Raw genomic sequence first — 22497 nt, forward strand, 5'->3', positions numbered from 1 at the left:
AAGAGCATCTAAGCCCGATGAATCTGCGTCGGTGTGTGTTAACTGTATGCCATAATAAATTGCGGTACGTGACGGGTTCAAACAATGCCAACAGCTTGGTGTGTGTTTCTTCTCCACCGTACAATTGACAGGAGCAAGGACAATCTTCTGCTAACTGTGCGTTATCGATCATCAAATTTGTCAATACAGCTCGTTTCGCGCGAGTCGTCCCCACCCCCACAATCAAAGGCAAGGAACATTACGCAAACTGCAGCGCATTCACACTCTAATGGAATACAGGTTGTATGTGGCTTTGTGGCGTAGGATATTAAAGTAGGTTCAAACCAAACGACAACTGACTGGAGAGTTTGAAATCACGTCTCTCGTCTGACACGAACAGAAACTGTAACCAGCTGAAGCGTTGCACAGTTGTGCAACTCCAGGTCCAGGCCAGGTCAGGGGTTGTCTTTGACCCTGGGTAGAGCAAAGCGTTTTTGTCACTTCGGGGAATTGTGGCAGATTGGGAAAACGCATCACCCCCCCCCCCCCCCCTCGATTTGTGTCACACACAAACACACATACAGACTCACACACACACCCCTCTCGTTCCATCGCCACAAACCGCGTCCACCTGTCCGTGTCTAGCCTGGGACGTGAACTGAACCGAACCAAAATTCCACAGAGAAAAAGCTGACATAACCCCAGTAGCCGTGAGTAGGCTGCTGCTGTGCTGGGTCGCTGGTGGCGCAGCATGGCCGACGCACTCGGCTGCCCTCGCCCGGTCTTTGAGGCGGGGTCAATGAAGCGTTACTGGCGCGACGGATGAAAGGGAGGATCAAAGAATCTGGGGTGCACCCCCTGACCCCTCCCCTGCACCGAGAGGGAGGACTGCTATAGCGTGACGGGTGCGTGCGGTGCAGTTCGCTGTGATTGAAGTCATCCTGGTTCTACTCCTTTCATATTCCCTCCCCCCCCCCCCCCCCCTCTCGCTCTCTCTCGTGTGCATTTTACATCGGTTCTTTTGCTTGCTGATTTCTTTTTCGTTTTCGAATTGTGTTTTGTTGTTGTTGTGGTATTACATTGTATTTGTTTGCTTGTTTGTTCGATTGTTTGCTTATTTGTCCGTTAGTTGTACTTGTCTATCATGTATGTATCAGAATGTTGTATTAGATGTACGGACAGGATGTAAGAAAATGCGTGGTTGACTTGTCGACAGCGGTGCAGTTGAATCACGCAATGCAGCAATTGACGTAGGTTGAGTTAGCGCCTTGCTCCTCCTCTCATCGCGTTAATCTTAATGGCTAGTCCACATCACCTGTTTCGTCGCCGTTTTCTTTCGCATCTCATTGCAACGTACTTGTATGCCTGAGGTCATCGGTGTGAAACGGACACACGACCACCAAATTCAAGAACGGACTGTTTTGATACAGGTACCACGACTGTTTCTGTCTGTCTGTCCGTATATCTCTGTCTCTTGTTTTTCTCTCTCTGTGCGAGTCATGTGAAATAATTTTGGTATGTTCGTGTGTGTAATATTTACTTTTCTCTTTAATTACATTTATTTTCCACCATGGTTTTGAATGGGTTATTGGCCTACACAATAAAATCAATGTCAATGACAGAAATCTGTTCACAGTGACGAGATGTTGAAAGTCAAACAGACAGAATTCTGTTCACAATGACGAGATGTTGAAAGTCTAACTGACAGCAATCTGTTGAAAAGGAGGAGGCGTGCTGAAAGACTGGTATTGTGATTCAAGGCCATGATGTGGCGACCGAGATCACCCACACGTCTGTCTTTGCTGACGTTTTCAGTACTAACAACAACGACTGAAAGAGTCGTTTATCTAACCCCACACACACACAAACACACACTGTGACACAAACACACACAGCAACACGCCTTTTTTCTCTCACTCCACGCCCCTCCTTCCGCTTTTTCTCGCCAGACATAGGAAGAAAGAGTCACGTTTTGAGCCGCCGCAGCTGACTGCAGTGTTGCACTCGGCGACTAGACGGTCAGACGGACTGACTCATGACCTTGATGAGGCGGCCACAGTACCACACTCGGTCGCTCATCTAATCTATCTTCTTGTTTCCTAACAACCCCGACAAGCGCACGCTGACAGATGGAAATCGGGTCAACTGTATCTCCGTGCGTATAGATCTATCACATCTCTCTTTTTACAAGAGTATCGACAGTACGTAGCAGTAGGAAAACTCTCTCTCTCTCTCTCCCTCTCTCCCTCCCCCCTCTCTCTCTCTCTCCTCTCTCTCTCTCTCTCTCTCTCTCTCTCTCTCTCTCTCTCTCTCTCTTATAAGGACAGGTTGTTAGACAAGGCAATGTGCCTTCAACCTTTATCCTTGTAAAATAAAGTTCGTTCGTTCGTTCGTTCTCTCTCTCTCTCTCTCTCTTTTGGTCTCAATGTTTGTCTGTCTGTCTCTCTCTCTCCTCTCTCTGACAGGGGACGAGTCGTTGGCCCTTCAAACATAGGTTGGAGTGGATGCAAAGAGCAGACAGACAGACAGACAGCTGATCATCAGACACAGGCAGAGAGGCCGTTGTGAGTGCAAAAGGCAGACAGACAGACAGACAGACAGCTGATCATCAGACACAGACAGAAACTCCTCAGACACAGACATAGAGGCGAGTGCGGGTGCAAAAGGGCAGACAGGCAGACCGACAGACATATAGCTGATAATCAGATACAGACAGAAACTCGTCAGACATAGAAAGAGGCGAGTGTGGGTTCTAAAGGGCAGACAGACAGACCGACAGACAGACAGCTGCATGATCATCAGACACAGACAGAAACGCATCAGAAACAGACAGAGAGGTCGTTGTGAGTTCAAAAGGCAGACAGACAGACACTCATCAAACACAGACATCAGACAGACAGCTGATCATCAGACACAGACAGAAACGCATCAGACACAGACAGAGGCGAGTGTAGGTGCAAAAGGCAGACAGACAGACAGATAGACACTCACCAAACACAGACATCAGACACAGACAGAAACGCATCAGACACAGACAGAGGCGAGTGTAGGTGCAAAAGGCAGACAGACAGACAGATAGACACTCACCAAACACAGACATCAGACACAGACAGAGGGGGCGGGACACAGGCGTGTGTGTGTCTGATTAACGCGACTGACAGTGTGGGTGCAAAGGGCAGACAGACGACAAGGGGTTCAATCACCACGACAACTGCTTGACGCGACGACCCGATTATCCTGACATCATCGCCAAGACTGGCCGCGAAGACTGATCCGCAAAACTCTACTTAAGTACAGTTTGTATCAACCGGCGAGGTGAAACTCTAGATAAGTAGAGAAAAGCGATTATGGAAACCTGCATGAAGTGCACTTTAGGAGAGTTTCTGGTGAAACTCTACTTAAGTTGAATTTCTTTGCTCTAATTCAGTCGAGTTTTGGGAGAAGAAACCATTATTATGGTCCATATTTTGAATGGCGAGGTCGATTAGCCCTGCCGAGAGCGTTTCGGTCTGCAGTAATTTCTTCCGGGCAAGTTGCCGGTGCAAATAACGCAACACGGAATAATCTTGCTCTCTGTGTTTGTGTGCGTGTGTGTTGTTTCGTTGTTGTTGAGATTTTCTGTTTCTCTATTCTAAGGCTCGATTCTACTTTTGAGATTTAATATTCTCGGATGATTGGAGGCCTTACTACAATGGAAACACCCAACCCCATCTTCCTCCCAACCCTGCAACTACCGGCACGAGACGAGCCCCCCCCCCAAAAAAAAAAAGAAGAAAAAAAAAAAAGAGAAAAGACTTTGGAGGAAAACGGTCAAATTAGAAATACGTGACCGCTGCCAGACAGACCGACATTCCCTGGAAGGTAGACAAATTAGGAAGTGCGACGTGAGCGAGACAGTTAATCATCAGCGGCGTGTCCTTTAGGACCGTGACCCGTACCCAACATTAGCGAGGCAGACGGCCTTCCACTTCCAGACAACACTCGAGCAGACGACTGCTTGTGTCTCGGGGAACACAGCCGGCCTTGATCGTATCGATCGCCTGGCCGTCCCTTCGTGACCAGACATCCACCAGACACCCTTCATGCCGTGACGCCAGCATGACCAATAATCTGTCGGGACAACCAGACTGACTCCGTTAGGCCGGTCTATGTTCGTAACATCAGCTTGACGCAACCGGTTTCTTGCTCCAGCTTCAGCGACGAACCATTGAGCAGGTTATACTTTTTGGCTCGTGATATCCAACTACTGAGAAGAGCTTTCATGACATTAGGAAACAAATTATGTTCTTTGTGACATGATTTACACAGGAAACTTTCCACGAAACAAAACACTGAGATAAACCTTCGTAGTTTTGGCTACAGCAATGACTTTCAGACATCAACTTCAGACATGGGCCGGACCTCAAGGCATCAGCTACGGATCTCAGACTTCCTGACATCAGCTACACAGACGAGAGATTACGACATCAGGGCCGAGGTGCACGACAAAGTTACCATTCAAACGGGAGCCACCCGCAGTGTTCGATTGGTTGAAACTGAGATGTGTTGCGATTTCAACGAATCAGAACCCGCGGTTTGTTCTCTCCCGTTCAGTTGGCACCACCTACTTTCGTTTCGTGCACCTTAGCCCAGTCACGATGGGGATAGGACTTCGTGGCGTCAGCAAGAGTGCCTTTAGCATCAGCTACAAATATGAGACTCCGAGCGACCAGCTACAGACATAATATACTTCGAGACTTCAGGCACACATATATCTAACCTCCATGACATCACCAATAAAGATACCGTTTTACATTGGCTAGCTTTTGGTGAGAAAGACGCACTTTTTACATTCAGTCAAGCTTAGACTGAATGTTTTAACATTGACCAGGATTCGAGACGAAGGGGCTAGCGGTGTTGGTGGTTAGGGTTGTGGTTGTGTGTGTAGAGCGGTTCCGAGCAAAATACTACAAATCTTCATGAAAATTGACACATTCTTCCAAATGATACCCCCACCCGTGTTTTTCATGTTTTCCCATAAATGTATTTGAATTTTGATGACGTCATAATCCGGCTTTTAGTGAAAGTTGAGGCGGCACTGTCTCGTCCTCATTTTTTTAATCAAATTGACTGAGATGTTGGTCAAGAAATCTTTGACTCAGTCCGGACAATGGGATTGCGTTTCAACTCGGAAGCTTAAAAAGTAACTAATTAGTTTGCTCATGAAAGTTGTCATTAAAATCGAATTTTGATCAACAGATTTGAATATGATTGCATTGTATTCCTTATCTTTTCCTGAATCCAAAAATATATAGATATGTCCTATTTACTCTGAAACTATGATCAGAATTAAAGAAAATCTCTGTATGCATATTAGGTAAGTTGTTCGCATGCTCCGCCTAAACGAGTACAATCCGTCTCGGCCATTGGGTGTGGGCTAGCCAAGCCCTACCACTTGTAGTCTCGGTGATGACTAGTTCTTGGTGTTGTTTTTGTCTCACTTTCAGGCAGACAGATTGACTAAATGTTTTCATATCGCTTCACGCGACTTGTTTTGCCTTCTGCAAGACAGATGGCCTTTAATGGCAGAAGTTTAATTGCCACCGTACCGACAGTCCTCAAAACTGCTCAGTTTTAAGGCAGTCGTTTCCATTGCAACTCATCGTGGTACGCGAATGTATATAAATAAACTTGGCCCAAAAATGTTTGCAACAAATTACAAACTCAAATTAAAGCATTAATTCCCGTGTCATTTCATTAAAACGTTATTCGCCAGTTAAGGCCGTTCACTTTACCTTCAGGATCACCTTTTGGATTTTTTTTTTCACAGGGATCACGTGACCGCTGCTTAAGAAAGGGTACCCTCAAAATCGGCGGTTAAGTGAATGGCCTTAACTGGCATATAACGTTGTAATGAAATGACACGGGGATTAATGCTTTAATTTGGGTTTGAAATTTGTTGCAGTAATTTTTTGGCCAAGTGTATATATATTATATGTAAACGAAGCCTGCAGCAGCGATAAAACTAAAGGTGCTGGGGTCAGCACGAGGTCAAAACAATCACAGTTCATGGCTTCGATAATCATCTGGTAATGAGGCCACAGTCAGGACAAAGACTGATAATCCATCTGCACTCTTGCCGTCAGAAAACTAGACTAGTGCGGCTGTGTCAGCCTCCATCCCTCTCTCGCACAGCACCACCCCCCCCCCCCCCCCTTAAGACACGAACATCTTTCAATAACCGGACATACTGACGAACACACCTGGGTTTCCTGAAGCGGAGGTAGAGGTGGACAGGTGACTGCAAACAGGTGTTCGTTCGTCCGACTGGTCGTGACAGTCGGCGTGACCGTCGCACAGCTTACTGCTATCCGTCAGGCACCGTGACCCGTCACACGTGTGAACACACTTCTCTGAAACAGGCAATCATTTATAACTTGTTACACGTGTGAGCACACTTCTCTGAAACAGGCAATCATTTATAACTCGTTACACGTGTGAACACACTTCTCTGAAACAGGCAATCATTATGATTTATAACTTGTTACACGTGTGAACACACTTCTCTGAAACAGGCAATAATTTATAACTTGTTACACGTGTGAACACACTTCTCTGAAACAGGCAATCATTTATAACTCGTTACACGTGTGAACACACTTCTCTGAAACAGGCAATCATTATGATTTATAACTTGTTACACGTGTCAACACACATCTCTACAATCAACTCATAGTGTCACATCAGTGAACGCACTTGTCAGAAACAAGCAACAGTATTTTAATTGCAATGGACGTGAACACGCCTGTCTGAGAAAACAATTATCTTATATTATTTCCAATGTGAACACTGAAAGAGGCATTGACTTTAAATCACTGAACACTCTTCCAGATAATAATTTTAAATTCTCATAGATGAGAACACACTGCTCTGAAACAAGCTACACTATAAGATGTTTTGTGGCTTGTTGTCAGACAAGCTTTTTTGTCGGGCCGAGGGGGAGCATATCGTCTTCTGATTCATCTTTATCGACCAAGGCCGAGGTTGATAAAGATGTAATGGGAGGCGATATGCTCCCCGAGGACCGACCAAAAAATGCTTGTCTTGCAACAAGTCACCAAACTTCGTTTTTGTCATCATTATTGTTGTTCAAAAGTCCGCACAATCATTGACAGGGAGCGATTTTGTCAACGTAATTTTTAGAATGCAATTGGCCTCGGAAACACGAATGCAAAGCCGCGATGGATCACATATCAAACAAGCAGCCTGCATGAGTAGCTTTTACTTTGACAATCCATGTTTCACCTGAAAGTCAAGCCTAATCACTACTTGCATTTGTCACATGTGTATATGAACATTGTTTATTGTTGCCCAGCTTGTTATGAAAGAAAACGCGTGAAAATTATGACAATAAATATATTGTCACAGATGTTATCACACTTTTCGGAAACTAGCCACAATTTTATTTTTATAATGACACACCCATGAACACACTTATTTGAAACAGACAAAACTTGTATACATGTAAACACGCTTGGCTGTGAAATAAGCGCACGTTTTTATAGTGTCACAAATACGGACACATTTCCCTGAAACAAGTTTATATTGTACATTTTAATACATGGTCACAGAAGTGAACACCATTCTCTGATACAAGTACCAACTTTTACGTTATAGTTAGTTAGTTAGCTATTGTTTTTCGGGTCCAGCGGACCATAATAGGCCAAATCAGGACCCCAACTTTTACGTTATACGTCAAGCCTAAAACGTACATAGTCAGAAACGTGCCATACATGCGAACATATATTTTTAACCCACAACACTTTCAGTTTCACTCTGACACATCGTATTTTTCAGGAAGAAGAAGCTGTTTGAAACTGTCATAAATGTAAGTCCACTTGCACGCATAAAACATTGAAAATGAAAAACAAGGAAGACATTTCAGAGTACGGGAAATCCGTCCCTGGGGAGGATAGATATACTGCACTAGGACATTCTATGACGGCTTACCAGCGCCCAAACCTGGGGTTACCATTTTCACTTGAAAATGTCATTTATCACGTGTTCCGTCTAATTCACAGCGATAATGTTAACTGACAGTGTTAATTACTGATTTTCAGTTTATCCTCGGGGCTTACTAGCGCCTAAACCATAATTAAACATGAACATCTCATAATTTGACATGAACACCTGAACTTCAAGCATATCACTTGATAATTAATCATGATCACTTGATAATTACAATTTCACGTGAACATTAATAGTTTTCAGTTCTGGCTCACTTCCAGGCGGATTAATTGAGCCATAACTGAAAGTTTAACATTTTCTGGGGAAGAAAATTAGTAATTTTCACTGACAACTGTAATTTTCTCGTGATAATTGTAATTTTCAGGTGAAAATGTTAATTATGTGGTTTTGGAGCTAGTAAGCCGTCATACCGTTCCCATCCTCACAGACACGCCGCCCCCCCCCCCCCCCCCCCCTTATGTGCACGAGTATACGCCCCTACTAAAAGTCACGCCGACACAGGCAGACAGATCCACAAAAAGACAGGTACTTTAGCGAACAAACACTAAATGTGGCGGACGAAGAAAGAATACGAGGCAGTGTGTGCCAAACAAACCAGCCTGTAAACATAAACGGTCACACATTCTTAACCGGGTACATGACATAAGCTCGAACGAAAAAAACACCTGAAACGATATATATAAGATCAAACGACAAATGCTCAAACGGACAAACGCTCGACGCGACAAAGGTCGAGGCGACAATAAACGAACGATAGAAGTTGACAAGTTTACCCCCCCCCCCCCCCCCCCTCCGCATTTTTCCTTTTGTATGTGTGTGTCCGTCTGTTATTTTGTCTGTCTGAGAGAGAGAGAGAGAGAGAGAGAGAGAGAGAGAGAGAGAGAGAGAGAGAGAGAGAGAGAGGGGGGAGGGGGGGGGAGGACTGTTAACCAGGAAAAGGTAAGGTAAGCTGCACGGGCGGCTGGACCACTGTTGTCAGTGTCAATTCAGAAATAAAGATTCTCCAAGTCAACAGTGTGACACTGTGTTCAGAAATTAAAGAAACTATACCATGCACATTAGAAATTATTAAAGTGTTATTTTCCCAATGACTTGTCCGCCTAGCACGCTCTGTAAGACACACAAGGAAAAGCCGCTAAATATTGCACTTGGACTGCTTCACCTTCATCGTGGATACAATCAGAGAAAAGAAGACGTGCTGGAAGTGCATGCATACCAAGCACGCATCTTGGACACCCGGCCAGTACTGAAACTGGCCTTGGCACGGAACGATCCAAGGGGGGCAATCTCAGTCATCTCAAAGAGGGAAATCCAAACGCAATCCGCTTTGTTCGATTTTATGGGCTTGGACGATAGAGAAAAATAAGAAAAGCAAAAGCTGGAGTCCAGTCTGGACGAAAATGCTATCAAGAACGCAGAATTGATTTTTTCTGAGGTTTTTTTTGCCGTAAGCGCCATGTTTATCGGAGCAGGAAACTCTTCCAGAGTGAGGCCCCTTCGTTGATGCATGTCAACAAGCCAGATGTGCGAGAAGCGAAATTGTGCCGCAACTTAAGTTTTAGCTCGACACGGGAGTGCACAATGGTAAGTCGTTGCTATTTTTCACTTTATTTGACATGTCTTGTGAGCAAAAGGTGTTGGTTACGGCTGTGCATGCTGTCAGTGTTCATTATTTGATTTCAATTACCCAGCACCGTCAGTTTTCCTTTGTCTTTGAGGCCGGTTGGAGACCGATAAACATGGCGCTTACGGCTAAATAAAAAAAACTCAGAAAAAATCAATTCTGCGTTCTTGATAGCATTTTCGTCCAGACTGGACTCCAGCTTTTGCTTTTCTTATTTTTCTCTATCGTCCAAGCCCATAAAATCGAACAAAGCGGATTGCGTTTGGATTTCCCTCTTTGAGATGACTGAGATTGCCCCCCTTGGATCGTTCCGTGCCAAGGCCAGTTTCAGTACTGGCCGGGTGTCCAAGATGACCAAGCACGGCGCAGTAGTCTCTAATAAAGTGGCAGACCGACCACATGCAGACACAGGAGCAACGGGTTATCTTCTATCGTTCGATCTTTTGTCGCGTCAAGTAAGCATTTGTCGCGTCGAGCTTTTGCCGTTCGAGCTTATGTCGGACACCGTGCTCACCTCACCTCACCTCACCTCACCTCACCTCACCCCCCCCCCCCCCCCCCCCCCATATTGTGGTTTCGATAAAATGGTGTGTCAGTGTCACAGACAGCCAGACAGACACAGTGACGCACACTCACACTGAGCAACAATTGTTTTAGGTTTGCCCGACTACTCTCGCTCTCTCTCTTGTCTCAAACACACACACACACACGCACACACACACACACACACACCACAATCCCCTTCCCCCGCTCACCCCCTCCCCATAGGACACTACACAACAAAACCCAGTCCCAACTCAAGTATAGTCTCAAGTAAGTTGTGCGCGCGGTTCAAGTGGTCGAGCCTGGTTGAGGTCACAACACAGAGCGGTGCGCTATGATGCCTGTAACACAAACAATGACTTGTGAGTGGCCGGGCCTGGTTGAGGTCACAACACAGAGCGGTGCGTTATGATGCCAGTAACACAAACAATGACTTATGAGTGGCCGGGTCGTCCCGTCTAGACCCGGGCCTGGATTGAAAACAATTGTCTGGACCGCTGTGTACTAAAAGAATCAATGACGTCTAGACTGAATAATTTACTGAGACGGACGCCTCTAGGGGAGACGTTCAAGTCCCAGCCGGTACAGGCACACACACACGCACTCACAGTCACACTACACGCCAGATAAAACACTCTAGCCGCAAATAAATTTCCAGAAAAGATGACAAGAGCAACACAGCGGATAAAACAGTCTAGCCGGCTGCGGCATGCAAAAGACTGTTCTTTAAAAGTGACAAAGGGTGAAGAGCAAAACAGCAGATTAACTGTCTAGCCGGCAACTCCTCTACGATTAGAAATGTACTGGAGACAGATGAAAAGGGGAGATAAAACGGTCTAGCAGCCCCCGCGTACGCAAGACTATCATTCTATTTTCAGAAATGTATAAGGAAAAGATGACAAGAGCAACATTGCACATAAAACAAAAACTGTCTAGCCGGCTCCTGCATTCTGCATCAAGAAATTTATTACACAGAAAGTATGACATGAGCAACACTTGGGATAACACAGTCTAGTCAGCCCCAGCATACGAAAGACTATTCTGACTCCATGAATACTTGCAAAAGATGGCAAGAGCAACACAGCAGATACAAGTCGCGTAAGGCGAAATTACTACATTTAGTCAAGCTGTGGAACGCACAGAATGAAACTGAACGCACTGCATTTTTTCACAATGACCGTAGTCCGCCGCTCGTGCAAAACGCAGTGAAACTGACGAGCCTGTTTAGCGCGGTAGTGGTTTCGCTGTGCTGCATAGCACGCTTTTCTGTACCTCTCTTCGTTTTAACTTTCTGAGCGTGTTTTTAATCCAAACATATCATCATATCTATATGATTTTGGAATCAGGAACCGACAAGGAATAATTTAATAAGATGAAATTGTTTTTAAATCGATTTCGGAAATTTAATTTTGATCATAATGTTTATATTTTTAATTTTCAGAGCTTGTTTTTATTCCGAATATAACATATTTATATGTTTTTGGAATCAGAAAATGATGAAGAATAAGATGAACGTAAATTTGGATTGTTTTATTAAAAAGAAAATTTAATTACAATTTTCAGATTTTTAATGACCAAAGTCATTAATTAATTTTTAAGCCACCAAGCTGAAATGCAATACCAAAGTCCGGCCTTTGTCGAAGATTGCTTTACAAAAATTTCAATCAATTTGATTGAAAAATGAGGGTGTGACAGTGCCGCCTCAACTTTTACAAAAAGCCGGATATGACGTCATAAAATACATTTATCGAAAAAATGAAAAAAACGTCTGGGGATATCATACCCAGGAACTCTCATATAAAATTTCATAAAGATCGGTCCAGTAGTTTACTCTGAATCGCTCTACACACACACACACACACACACACACACACACACACACCACGACCCTCGTCTCGATTCCCCCTCTATCTTAAAACATTTAGTCAAAACTTGACTAAATGTAAAAACGGTCTAGCCAGCTCCGACACGCTGGAGACTAAGGTAACACATTGATAGGCTTCCATTGGAAACTTGGAGAAGATGATCTGGATTGACGCCCGACCAAAGCTGTATTGAAGCCCGACGGAGCGAAGCGACGGCGGGTTTTAGCCTAATTAGGCTTGGATCTGGTGTCAATCCACGATCATCACTTCGACGCTTCAATTTGAAGCCTGTCAATGTTATTGTAAATAGTTGAAGCCTGTCAATATTATTGTAATTCAATCTGTGAGTGTCACCTAACTTGTTTCTGCTTTCATGCGATTGCAACAAGGCCGAAATGATCCCCAACGTGGTTCCGTATTACCATCCTATCATTCTCTTCCTACTTAAATTTCTTCTATTCTGTATGATCGATGGAAAGCGAAGACTAACTCTGCTTTAGAAATGTACGATGAAAAGATAACAGAAACACAGCAAATAAAAACAGTGCAGATGACAATATAATAATAATAATATGCTTCGACTGAAGTTTAGTAGGAGAAGATAACAAGAGCGACCTCTTCAACAAAGTCTAGCCGCCTCCAGCCTGCACAGGCTCGGATATATCGGGTTAGACAGACAAGAGAGCTTCCTTGTTCACAATTAAGTCTTCATTTTAGAAATTCATTCACTTCTTAAAATGGAGGTAAATTTACATTGGTTATGAACAGCAAATCTGAAGAAAAAAAGTAGGGGCGGGGGTGTAAAACTGAATACGACAGAATGACAACAGCTTCCTTACAGTTTCAAATTGAAGTTTGCATTTTAGAAATCCCTGCATACCTTCACTCCCACACTCGAAGAATTTGTTCTTCGTTAAAAAATTGACTCGGAAAAAATAACAAGAGCTCCCCGACCTTTCTCCGTCTGCAAAGTTTGATACCTTGCAACAGCTTCCCTGAATTTAGAGACTCTGTTCTTGATTTTTACCCTCTACTTTTAATTAAGGCTTTCCCTTTTGTAAGGCAAGATATTCTCAGATTGTGATGTCTTAAAAGGGGGGAGGGAGAGTGGGTACCTCTGTATAACAACAAGAACTTGCACAACAAAACATAATCGGATCGTCGTTCACCCTGGCTTGGGGTGAGACGAGCTCACTGCTCACAGCGAGCAAGCGCGGAAATGCAACGCCAACGACCCACACCAGTTTGCTCAGGCTGCCAAGGACAGGGCAGCGAATTTTCACACGTAGACCCCAACATTTAGTAGGCTTCTTTACTTCTTTGTTTTCTTTCTTTCTGTCTCTCTCTCTTCTGTCTCTCTCTTCTGTCTCTCTTCTGTCTCTGTCTCTGTCTGTCTCTGTCTGTCTCTGTCTGTCTCTGTCTCTCTCTCTCTCACACACACACACACACACACACACACACACCCACACACACACACAGATCACGGTATATAGGGTGAATAGAGAAAGTGAATAGAGAAAGTGAGAGAGAAAGTGAGGGAGAGAAAGTGAGGGAGAGAAAGAGGGAGGGGGAGAGGTTGGGACAGAGACCGAAAAACAGAGATTCTATACGTTTTTTGTGTGTTAAACGATTGTATACAGTAAAAGTAAATAAAACACACTTAAACCAAAAACAGAGACTCGGAGAAAGGCACTAGTGCGTAAGCTTACGTCACAAACCAGATGTCGACCAAAACCCGGACGCAGCTGACGGGCTGTTCCTGTTTTATTTTTATTTACTTACCCCAGGCAACAAAATTCATCGACCATTTCTTGTCAACACTCATATAATGACGTAGCCGGTTTCGAAGTTCATCCCCACCATCTCCCCCACGTCCCACCACAATGATATTAATCCCTTGTAATTTTTCATAAAACACGCTTCGCGGAATATTCCAGTTCGCACGCACTATTTTCGCTACAGAGATACATGTATACAAGTATATCTCTGTGATCTTTGCGCACTTGAACAGCTCATCCAGTCAAAACAAAACCAATACAAAGGCCAGACCGATCAATTTGCGCAGGTCTGCTTTGTATTGTAATGAGCACACACTGCGCGCTTTTACACAGAACATAATTAATATCAAACAGGCTGATTGACAGCCCCCATCACCTACCCCCAATCCCTCTCTGTGTAGTGTTTGCTTCTTTCTGTTATGTTTCATTTAGAGGCTATGTGTGTATGTGTTTTCGCATCTATTCAAAGTGGAGCAATATTTCGTTATTTTGTATAATTGTTCCTGACATAATAATCATGCTTGATTCTGTTTTCTAGATTGACATCTGTTCCCGAAGATTGGATTGCTCTTTCGCTCGTTGATGTGTTGTTGGTTTTTCTTTACCAAAACTTTGGAGAAAAAAAATTGTAGGCCCTAGTTTTAAAAGAGATTGGAAGGATATGCGTCAACCTTCATCCTTGTGCCAAAAGAATTCAAGCAATCTCTTGGGAAGAGGGATACAGAAAAACTCAGAGAAGTAGTCCATGTCTATGAGGTACCCCATAGTTCTTCCCGTCATTCCAAAACCTTCATAGAATCAAATCTCTTTCCAAAACTTCAACACAAAACAACACCTGCCCGCTCCCTCATTCCACCCGTCTAGCCATCGACTCCCGGTTCCCCCGTACCTTCTTCCTATCTCCCCCCTACCTTCCAACAACCCCCCCCCCCCCCTTCACCACTACCTCCCTTTTATCGCTCCACACTGTGACGTTGTGTTAGATAATCCCTTCCTTCCTCCAATGTCACCGCAGCCTTCGCTCCAACACTTTTTTCATCTCTTTTTCTTTCTACCCGCATACCACTCCACACGTGAAGCCAATAGACATTTTTAGCCCCCCGTCGGCGTGTCACAGGTGTGCAGGTAAAATAATACACGGCGCATGCAGGCGGGATTAAAAGGGAAAGCCTAAACCTTGCCCGCCAAAACCCCGTACACCCTGAAGCCCTGAAACCACCGAGTAAACACGGAGTGTCGCATAAAACAGCAACTGTTGGGACCAGCGCTCAAGTGGCTGCTGTTATGTTTGTGCAGTCTTATCGGTACATTGTGGCGAGGACCTACGACCGCCCCCCCCCCCCCCCCGCAACCTCACCCTCTTCGTAGTCCCCTCCCTCCCCCCAAAATATAATTTTTTTTTTATTATGTCTACTTTTTTTCTGTCCCCTCTCTAAACGTTGTGTGTGTGTGTACGTGTGTGTGTGTGTGTGTGTGTGTGCGCGTGCGTGCGGGCGTGCGTGCGTGCGTGTGTGTGTGTGTGTGTGTGTGCGTGTGTGTGTGTGTATGTTATGGTTATCATAGCTTTACAAGTATGGGAGCATACACCGAGTGACATAAGCAATGGCTTGACACAAATCGACGATGCAGACACGAATCCAGACGTCTCAAACCAAATCAAGACAAAACAAACAAGCACTTGAAATCTCTCAACGACACAAACTGACAAACCCATGCATGCAAACCTCTAAAAGTCACCATGACACACCCAACCCTGATGGAAAAGTAAGAAAGACACAATCACAGCTCTGAAAGTCACACTGATAGTGCATGAGTGACACATCCACAGCTCTACACGTCACACAGACATATATCATTCAAAGCTCTACACAAAGACACATCCAACGCTCTAAGGCCAAAAAGAAAAATACGTCTGTTTCCGGTAACATCGCCAAAAAAAATAGGGTCGGTCGGTGGGTTTAAAAAAATAATTTTTTTTTTACCTTTTTCTTACGTTTTCAGTGGGATTCCCGACGCCATTGGCCGCCATGTTTTTTTCGCGTGACGACGGAAACGGGAGGTAAGTCTCTTCGATTGTGAAGTCTCATCGACCGATTACCTCCCGTTTTTTTTGGTTTGTTTGTGGGGTTTGTTTTGGTGCGAAAAGCGAAAAAAACCTTTAGGGTCGGCGCTTAAAAATAGGGTCGGTCGGGTTACCGGAAACAGACATATTTTTCTTTTTGGCCTTAGCCTAAGAGTGACCGACAAAGCCGTAGCTCTGAAAATTTAAATTTCCTCTCGACACATCCGCAGCCCTACACGTCACGCAGACATATCAACGCTCTAAAAGTGACCGACACGACCATAGCTCTGAAATCCACAAACCGATCACGCACACACATCAATGCTCGAACGCCACAAAGACACACCCAAAGCTTTAAATGTCACCAAGACTCATCTAAAGCTCTAAAAATCACTAAAACATCCACAGCTTTACATGTCACGCACATATCAGACACACATCAGCTAGAGAAAAAAAAATCCCACACATTCCAGACATTTCAAAGACTATATTGCGAGTGTGTTCTTGCTGTTTTAGTGAAATGTGGAAAGATATTATCGTTCTGCAAACCTCCTGTGAGGCCTTTAACGTCACAAAGATATATCGCAATTACGTCACACATACACAGCTAGCTCCACACGCAGTCCAGAGATGACACAAACTCATCCCAGACATCACAAAGACACATCAACACCCAATACGTCACACGTATCCCGAAGTCACACATACACATCAAGCCATCAAGGAAGTGATCACAGAATATTGCATGCATTCATTTCAACGGATTCCACCTCCCCTCGCCACCCCCCCCCCCCCCCCCCCCCCCCCCCTCACACACACATCCTTCCCCTTCCCTTTTTCCCTTAAAACTTTCTCTCCCCAACGCTCTCTCCACTTCCCCTCTTCCCTTCCCTTTCTATTGCTACAATAATAACTTGCAAAAATGACACACGGCTTACGTAGGTGGTGAATGCTGAGAGGAATAAACAGGTCCATATTTGTGTAATGCGTGTCTGCCTGTTCACGCCGGCACATCAATCATTCCATGACAAGGTCACCTCGACCATGCCTCATACAGCCAGGGAATCAACACACGTACACATGCACCTTTGCAAGTACGGCGGTACGCACGCACACACACACGCACATACACACACATAGTCACACAGAACACACAGAGAACACACACACAGAGAACACACACACAAACACACACACGCACACAGAAAGAACACAGAGAGAACACACACACACAGAGAACACAGAGAGAACACACACACAGAACACTGAGAGAACACACACACACAGAGAACACACACACACACAGAACACACACACACACACACACACACACACACACACACACACACACACACACACACACACACACAGCTTGAGACAGGGAGTAACATGCTGTGCGTATGTCCAGTCCCTGATCGACTTTTTGTTTGTTACTTGTAACAGTGTGTTACAATTTTACATATACAGCAAACATTAGTTGAACAGTAAAAACAAACAAACAAGATACCCAAATTTTCGGTCAAAGACCTTCCTCAGGGGCGTGTAATGCACGCAGACAACGATATGAAATAAAGTCTGTGGTGATATAACATTTTATATATTATACTGTACCTGCAACATCAAACTGCGTAAAAATATCTCCACGTTTGTGTGGAACACAGTGACCCACCTGTCAGAAGCAGAAGACGCACAACATGCACTGCAAACCGTTCCTCGCTCATCATCAGTCTCCCATCACATTAGCTCACCAAACCCGAGCAACAAATGTCCATTGTCCCTCGTGGGCTGAGGCAGCTTGTCAGCCAAAATTAGTCACTTTCCCTCGTAGATAGGGATTTCTGAAGAGCCAAAAATTATCCAGTAGATACAGAAACTTTCGGAGCCAAAAAGAACCAATGTCCCTTGTAAACGGAGTCACGAAAACCCGAAGCAAAAAACAAAACAATGTCCCTCGAAGAAATCCCACTTTCCTGCAAGTCTTCGATGGTATGATCAACGTGATGTCGTTCAAGAACGATAAAACAGAACTCCACAACTGTCGGTAGTATTGTCAAACAAACCTCTTCGGCAAATCACAAAATCAGCAGTTTTAAACGAAAGCACCAATCTATAAATGAAAGTCTGTGGTGATGCATTACTTTGAACTCTGTTCGCCCAGGACACCGTCACCGCGGTTTTCGTCAACTGTTACAGATTTCCACCGCTGTCGAACGCCCAAAACAAATCGTCGTCAAATGTCTCGGCACGTGATAGCGTGTGATGATGAGTGACCCCTGAGTTCGTTCGTCCTATCTAAGAATTTTTTTTAACTTATTCTGTCCGCAAATTTTCCATCATCCAGAAATCCAGGCCTTCATTAAAGCACAAATACTTTTTTTGTTTTAACACAGCAAGATATTTAAACGCCAACGCTGTTTCGGTCATCGTTCAGAAGCGTTTCTGTTTTGTCGGTTTTTGAAACAATCCTTATAAACTTCGTCTTGATGGTCAAGGCTGGCATGACAAAACACCAATGACGTACGATGCAGCGGCGCACCTCAACTATAGAATCTATTATAGATTGATAAATAAAGAAACTTCACAGACACTTTTACGTACTGCCCGCACAGACTCCTTCACTTGAAAGAAGTGATAAATGGAAAAACGACCCCCACAGGCACATACAGTCTTGTCAAACGAAGTACGAAAACCCGTGGCAACTGTGGCACAGTGACACTATCCAGTCTGAGGTCAGACGAGAACTTGAACCAAAGGTCACAGAATCAAAACTTCTCATACAGAAGACGGGTACGACCTGAACGGAGTTTCTCCAACCTTCGGCAACAAATCAAGATCCTTTCCAACTTTCGAAAAACCGCCGGGAAGTGCGCTGCAGATTATAAGCCATCAGTTTTCTCCGTCCTGTTGAGCGGCACAAGCGAGAAAACATAAAGCACTCTTCCGACAGAGCGAGCCAAGTCCAGATCCCGCGACTTGGAAGGCGATGTCCGCGTGTGCAGCATAGCCACAACAAATCTTCCCCCAGTGTCTCGCAGTCTGCACCCAAGTTCCGCTCTGGGGCGTGCAGCTTCTTTCACTTCACAGACACTGAGTTATATATATTTTTATGTACACAACTCAGTGTTCACCGACTTGTCGGCCGTACCCCAAGACCACGCGTACTGCCTTGTTGTGTCTATGTGTCTACAAGTTTTAACAAGTCACACAGTCTGCGGTTTTGAGAGGACGATTTACGTTATATCACCGTAGACGATACGAGTAATAACGCAACAGACGATATCAGTTATAATACCACAAATAGACGATCAAAATAGCATCCTCAGCAGCAGCGGTAGTGGAAGGCGTCACGTCGCTGCTAGCTAGAAACACGGTATGACTGACAACAACGAACAGCGCGTGCCTTCATACATCACCATCGCCGTGGCCAGTCGACATACACCACCACCACCACCACCACCACGGAGGCCCGAGAGCTACAGAGACTAAAGAGAACACAACCTCCTGCTGAGCGTGAAGACGAGACAGACAGACCGACGGGTAGGTCTGGTCAATTAATACCTCAGACAAAACCATCCCCTGATGTCTAGACATTGTCTGGTGGAGATCTGGGGGGAATAGCTGCAACTGCCGTCTTCCGCCTCTGCATAGCAAGTCTCGTCTACCACCACCTCTCTCTTCCCTTCTTCTCCCTCGCCACTCCGTCCAGCATCCCTGCATCACTCTGGTCTCTTTCTTCGATCCTTCCTTCCTTCTGCCTCAATTCCTCTGCCTCATCCCCTCTCCCCTTCTTTTTATTTTTATTCTTCCAATAGCCTATATGAAAAGTGAATGTTTGCATACTGAATTCATGTCCCGAAAAAATGGATTCAAGAGAATGAGAAAAAAAAATCCATCGTCCCATTCTCTCTGTCTCCTTAAACTTCCCCCTTTCTTTCTTCTTGCCTCTCCTCTCCACTGCCTCTCCTCTCCACTACCCCCCCCCCCCCCCCATATCAGTCCCACGAACCATTGTCTATTCTCAGTTCAGGCGCGATCGCGGCAGACTCCCTTATTTTTAAGGGAGGGAGAACTTGAGCTCCTGTCAGTCACTCCAGTACACGCGTTCGGAATGCAAGATATGCGTGTGCTCGATACGGTTAATTAAACACTTCCCTCGGCCTATGGGAACTTGACTCAGAGCCGAAGTCGCAGATCCTTTGCCCAGTCCATAAAACAAGAGGCACATACAATACGCGCACTTGACTTGACTTGGCACAGAGATATAGAATAGAATATTCTATATCTCTTTGGGTAGAAGAGACGAAATAGGTGAACAAGAATAATCAGATATGTAATAGTTTTACTGCATTTTAACAAACATTTAGTGTTAATGCTGCTACATTTAAATTAAAGCCATGGGTTTTTTTAAGGTGTGACGTCATTTTCTGTTTTTGTTTTTGTTTTTCTATCCGGGGTTGTAAGAATTTACATGACAAATACAGAAATGTGATCATGCAGGCGAGTTGCAATGATACAGGCAACACAGATTCCAGGCAGTTCGAGTTCATCATTGTCTGCTGTTGGTCTTTGAGCAGTCGCTGTTATTCAGAATAGTCCGGCGCCTGTGGGTGGACATGAATTGCGAAAGCTGTTCCGAGAAGGGTTTACAAATATTTATCAATTTTAAAAGGAATATAAAAAGGAAAAACATCAATCTATATACAAGTAAAGGCTGTAGTTATCTGTCTGTCGTGAAAAATGTCAATGCATTCAATGTTTTTCTTACACACTGGGTGTAAATCTTTCTTTCTTTATTTGGTGTTTAACGTCGTTTTCAACCGCTCACCTCCCACGTGCAAAACGCAGTGATATGCACACGCCAGAATAGCGCGGTAGTGTATTGTGCTAAGCAGGAAAGCGCGCTTTTCTGTATTCTTGTTAACTTTCTGAGCTTGTTTTGAATACAACCTATCATATCTATACGTTTTTGGAATCAGGAAACGATAAAGAATAAGATAAGATCATTTTTGGATCGATTTCTTAAATTTTAATCGTAAGACTAATTAATCTATTTTCGTTAATTGTGATCACATTTTAAGAGTAAACATGACATATGTATGTATTTTTAGATTCAGAATGTCATGAAGAATACGATGCAATCAATTTTAAATCTGTTTGCGAAAAATCGATTTTAATGACAACTTTAATGAGCAAACTCATTAATTAATTTGTAAGCCTCCAAGCTGAAATGCAATACCAAAGTCCGGGCGTCGTCGAAGATTACTTGACCAAAATTTCAACCAATCTGGTTTAAAAATGAGAGCGTGACAGTGCCGCCTCAACTTTTACGAAAAGCCGGATATGACGAAGAGCGGTTTAGTAGTTGCGCTGAGAAGGATAGCACGCTTTTCTGTACCTCTCTTCGTTTTAACTTTCTGAGCGTGTTTTTAATCCAAACATATCATATCTATATGTTTTTGGAATCAGGAACCGACAGGGAATAAGATGAAAGTGTTTTTAAATTGATTTCGGAAATTTAATTTTGATAATAATTTTTATATTTTTAATTTTCAGAGCTTGTTTTTAATCCAAATATAACATATTTATATGTTTTGGGAATCAGACAATGATGAAGAATAAGATAAACGTAAATTTGGATCGTTTTATAAATTTTTATTTTTTTTTTACAATTTTCAGATTTTTAATGACCAAAGTCATTAATTAATTTTTAAGCCACCAAGCTGAAATGCAATACCGAAGTCCGGGCTTCGTCGAAGATTACTTGACCAAAATGTCAACCAATTTGGTTTAAAAATGAGAGCGTGACAGTGCCGCCTCAACTTTCACGAAAAGCCGGATATGACGTCATAAAAGACATTTATCAAAAAAATGAAAAATATGTCTGGGGATATCATACTCAGGAGCTCTCATGTCAAATTTCATTAAATCGGTCCAGTAGTTTAGTCTGAATCGCTCTACACACACACACACAGACACACACAGACACACACAGACACACACACACACACACACACACACACACACACACACACACACACACACACACACACACACACCACGACCCTCGTCTCGATTCCCCCCTCTACGTTAAAACATTTAGTCAAAACTTGACTAAATGTAAAAACGGGTCTGGTTTGAGCAGTGACACAGGGAAATCTGTACATCAAACCTCTGCAGCATAGAGAAATTCTCTCCAGAGTCTTCGGAGTTGTCAGCGTTTGGAAACTTGATAGTCTGCTACCGACGGGGGGAAAGTTCTTGACCTGCAGCATGGCAGGTCAAAATAACACACTGGGACCGAAGCGGCGGTGGAGCTTAATTGATACCGACATGGTTACTGCACAAACGGCCAGCTAAGCCACACCTCCTTTTGGCGCGTGCTGTGACTGCGCCTAGACTGTTCTCTCTCGCCTACTGTCTACGCTGCCGCTCACTATACATTTCTTCCTTATCCCCCCCCCCCCCCCTACTCCATCTGCTCCTCCCACGACTTTTCACTCTATCCCGCCATCACAATTCACATACCCCCATTCGGTCTCTCGTTCACACACCCTCCTCCTTCTCTCATTCACTTCTCCCCCTGCGCGAGACAGGGTTAACGGCTACTGTGACCGTGCGTGACCTGTCTTGGCTTCTTCC

General features: G+C 44.2%; 1 protein-coding gene across 1 annotated transcript in view; it reads right to left on the bottom strand.

Annotated features, from left to right (window-relative positions):
• The window catches only part of LOC138964648 (uncharacterized), a 71159-nt gene that overhangs the window by 3948 nt on the left and 44714 nt on the right, over nt 1-22497 (bottom strand). Inside the window, exon 4 of the mRNA XM_070336660.1 lies at nt 6222-6371. Within this exon, the coding sequence (XP_070192761.1) occupies nt 6222-6371 (150 nt within the window). The remainder of the gene's footprint in view (nt 1-6221; nt 6372-22497) is intronic.

Source organism: Littorina saxatilis, linkage group LG1, assembly GCF_037325665.1.
Source record: "Littorina saxatilis isolate snail1 linkage group LG1, US_GU_Lsax_2.0, whole genome shotgun sequence".
In the NCBI taxonomy this organism is placed as follows: domain Eukaryota; kingdom Metazoa; phylum Mollusca; class Gastropoda; order Littorinimorpha; family Littorinidae; genus Littorina; species Littorina saxatilis.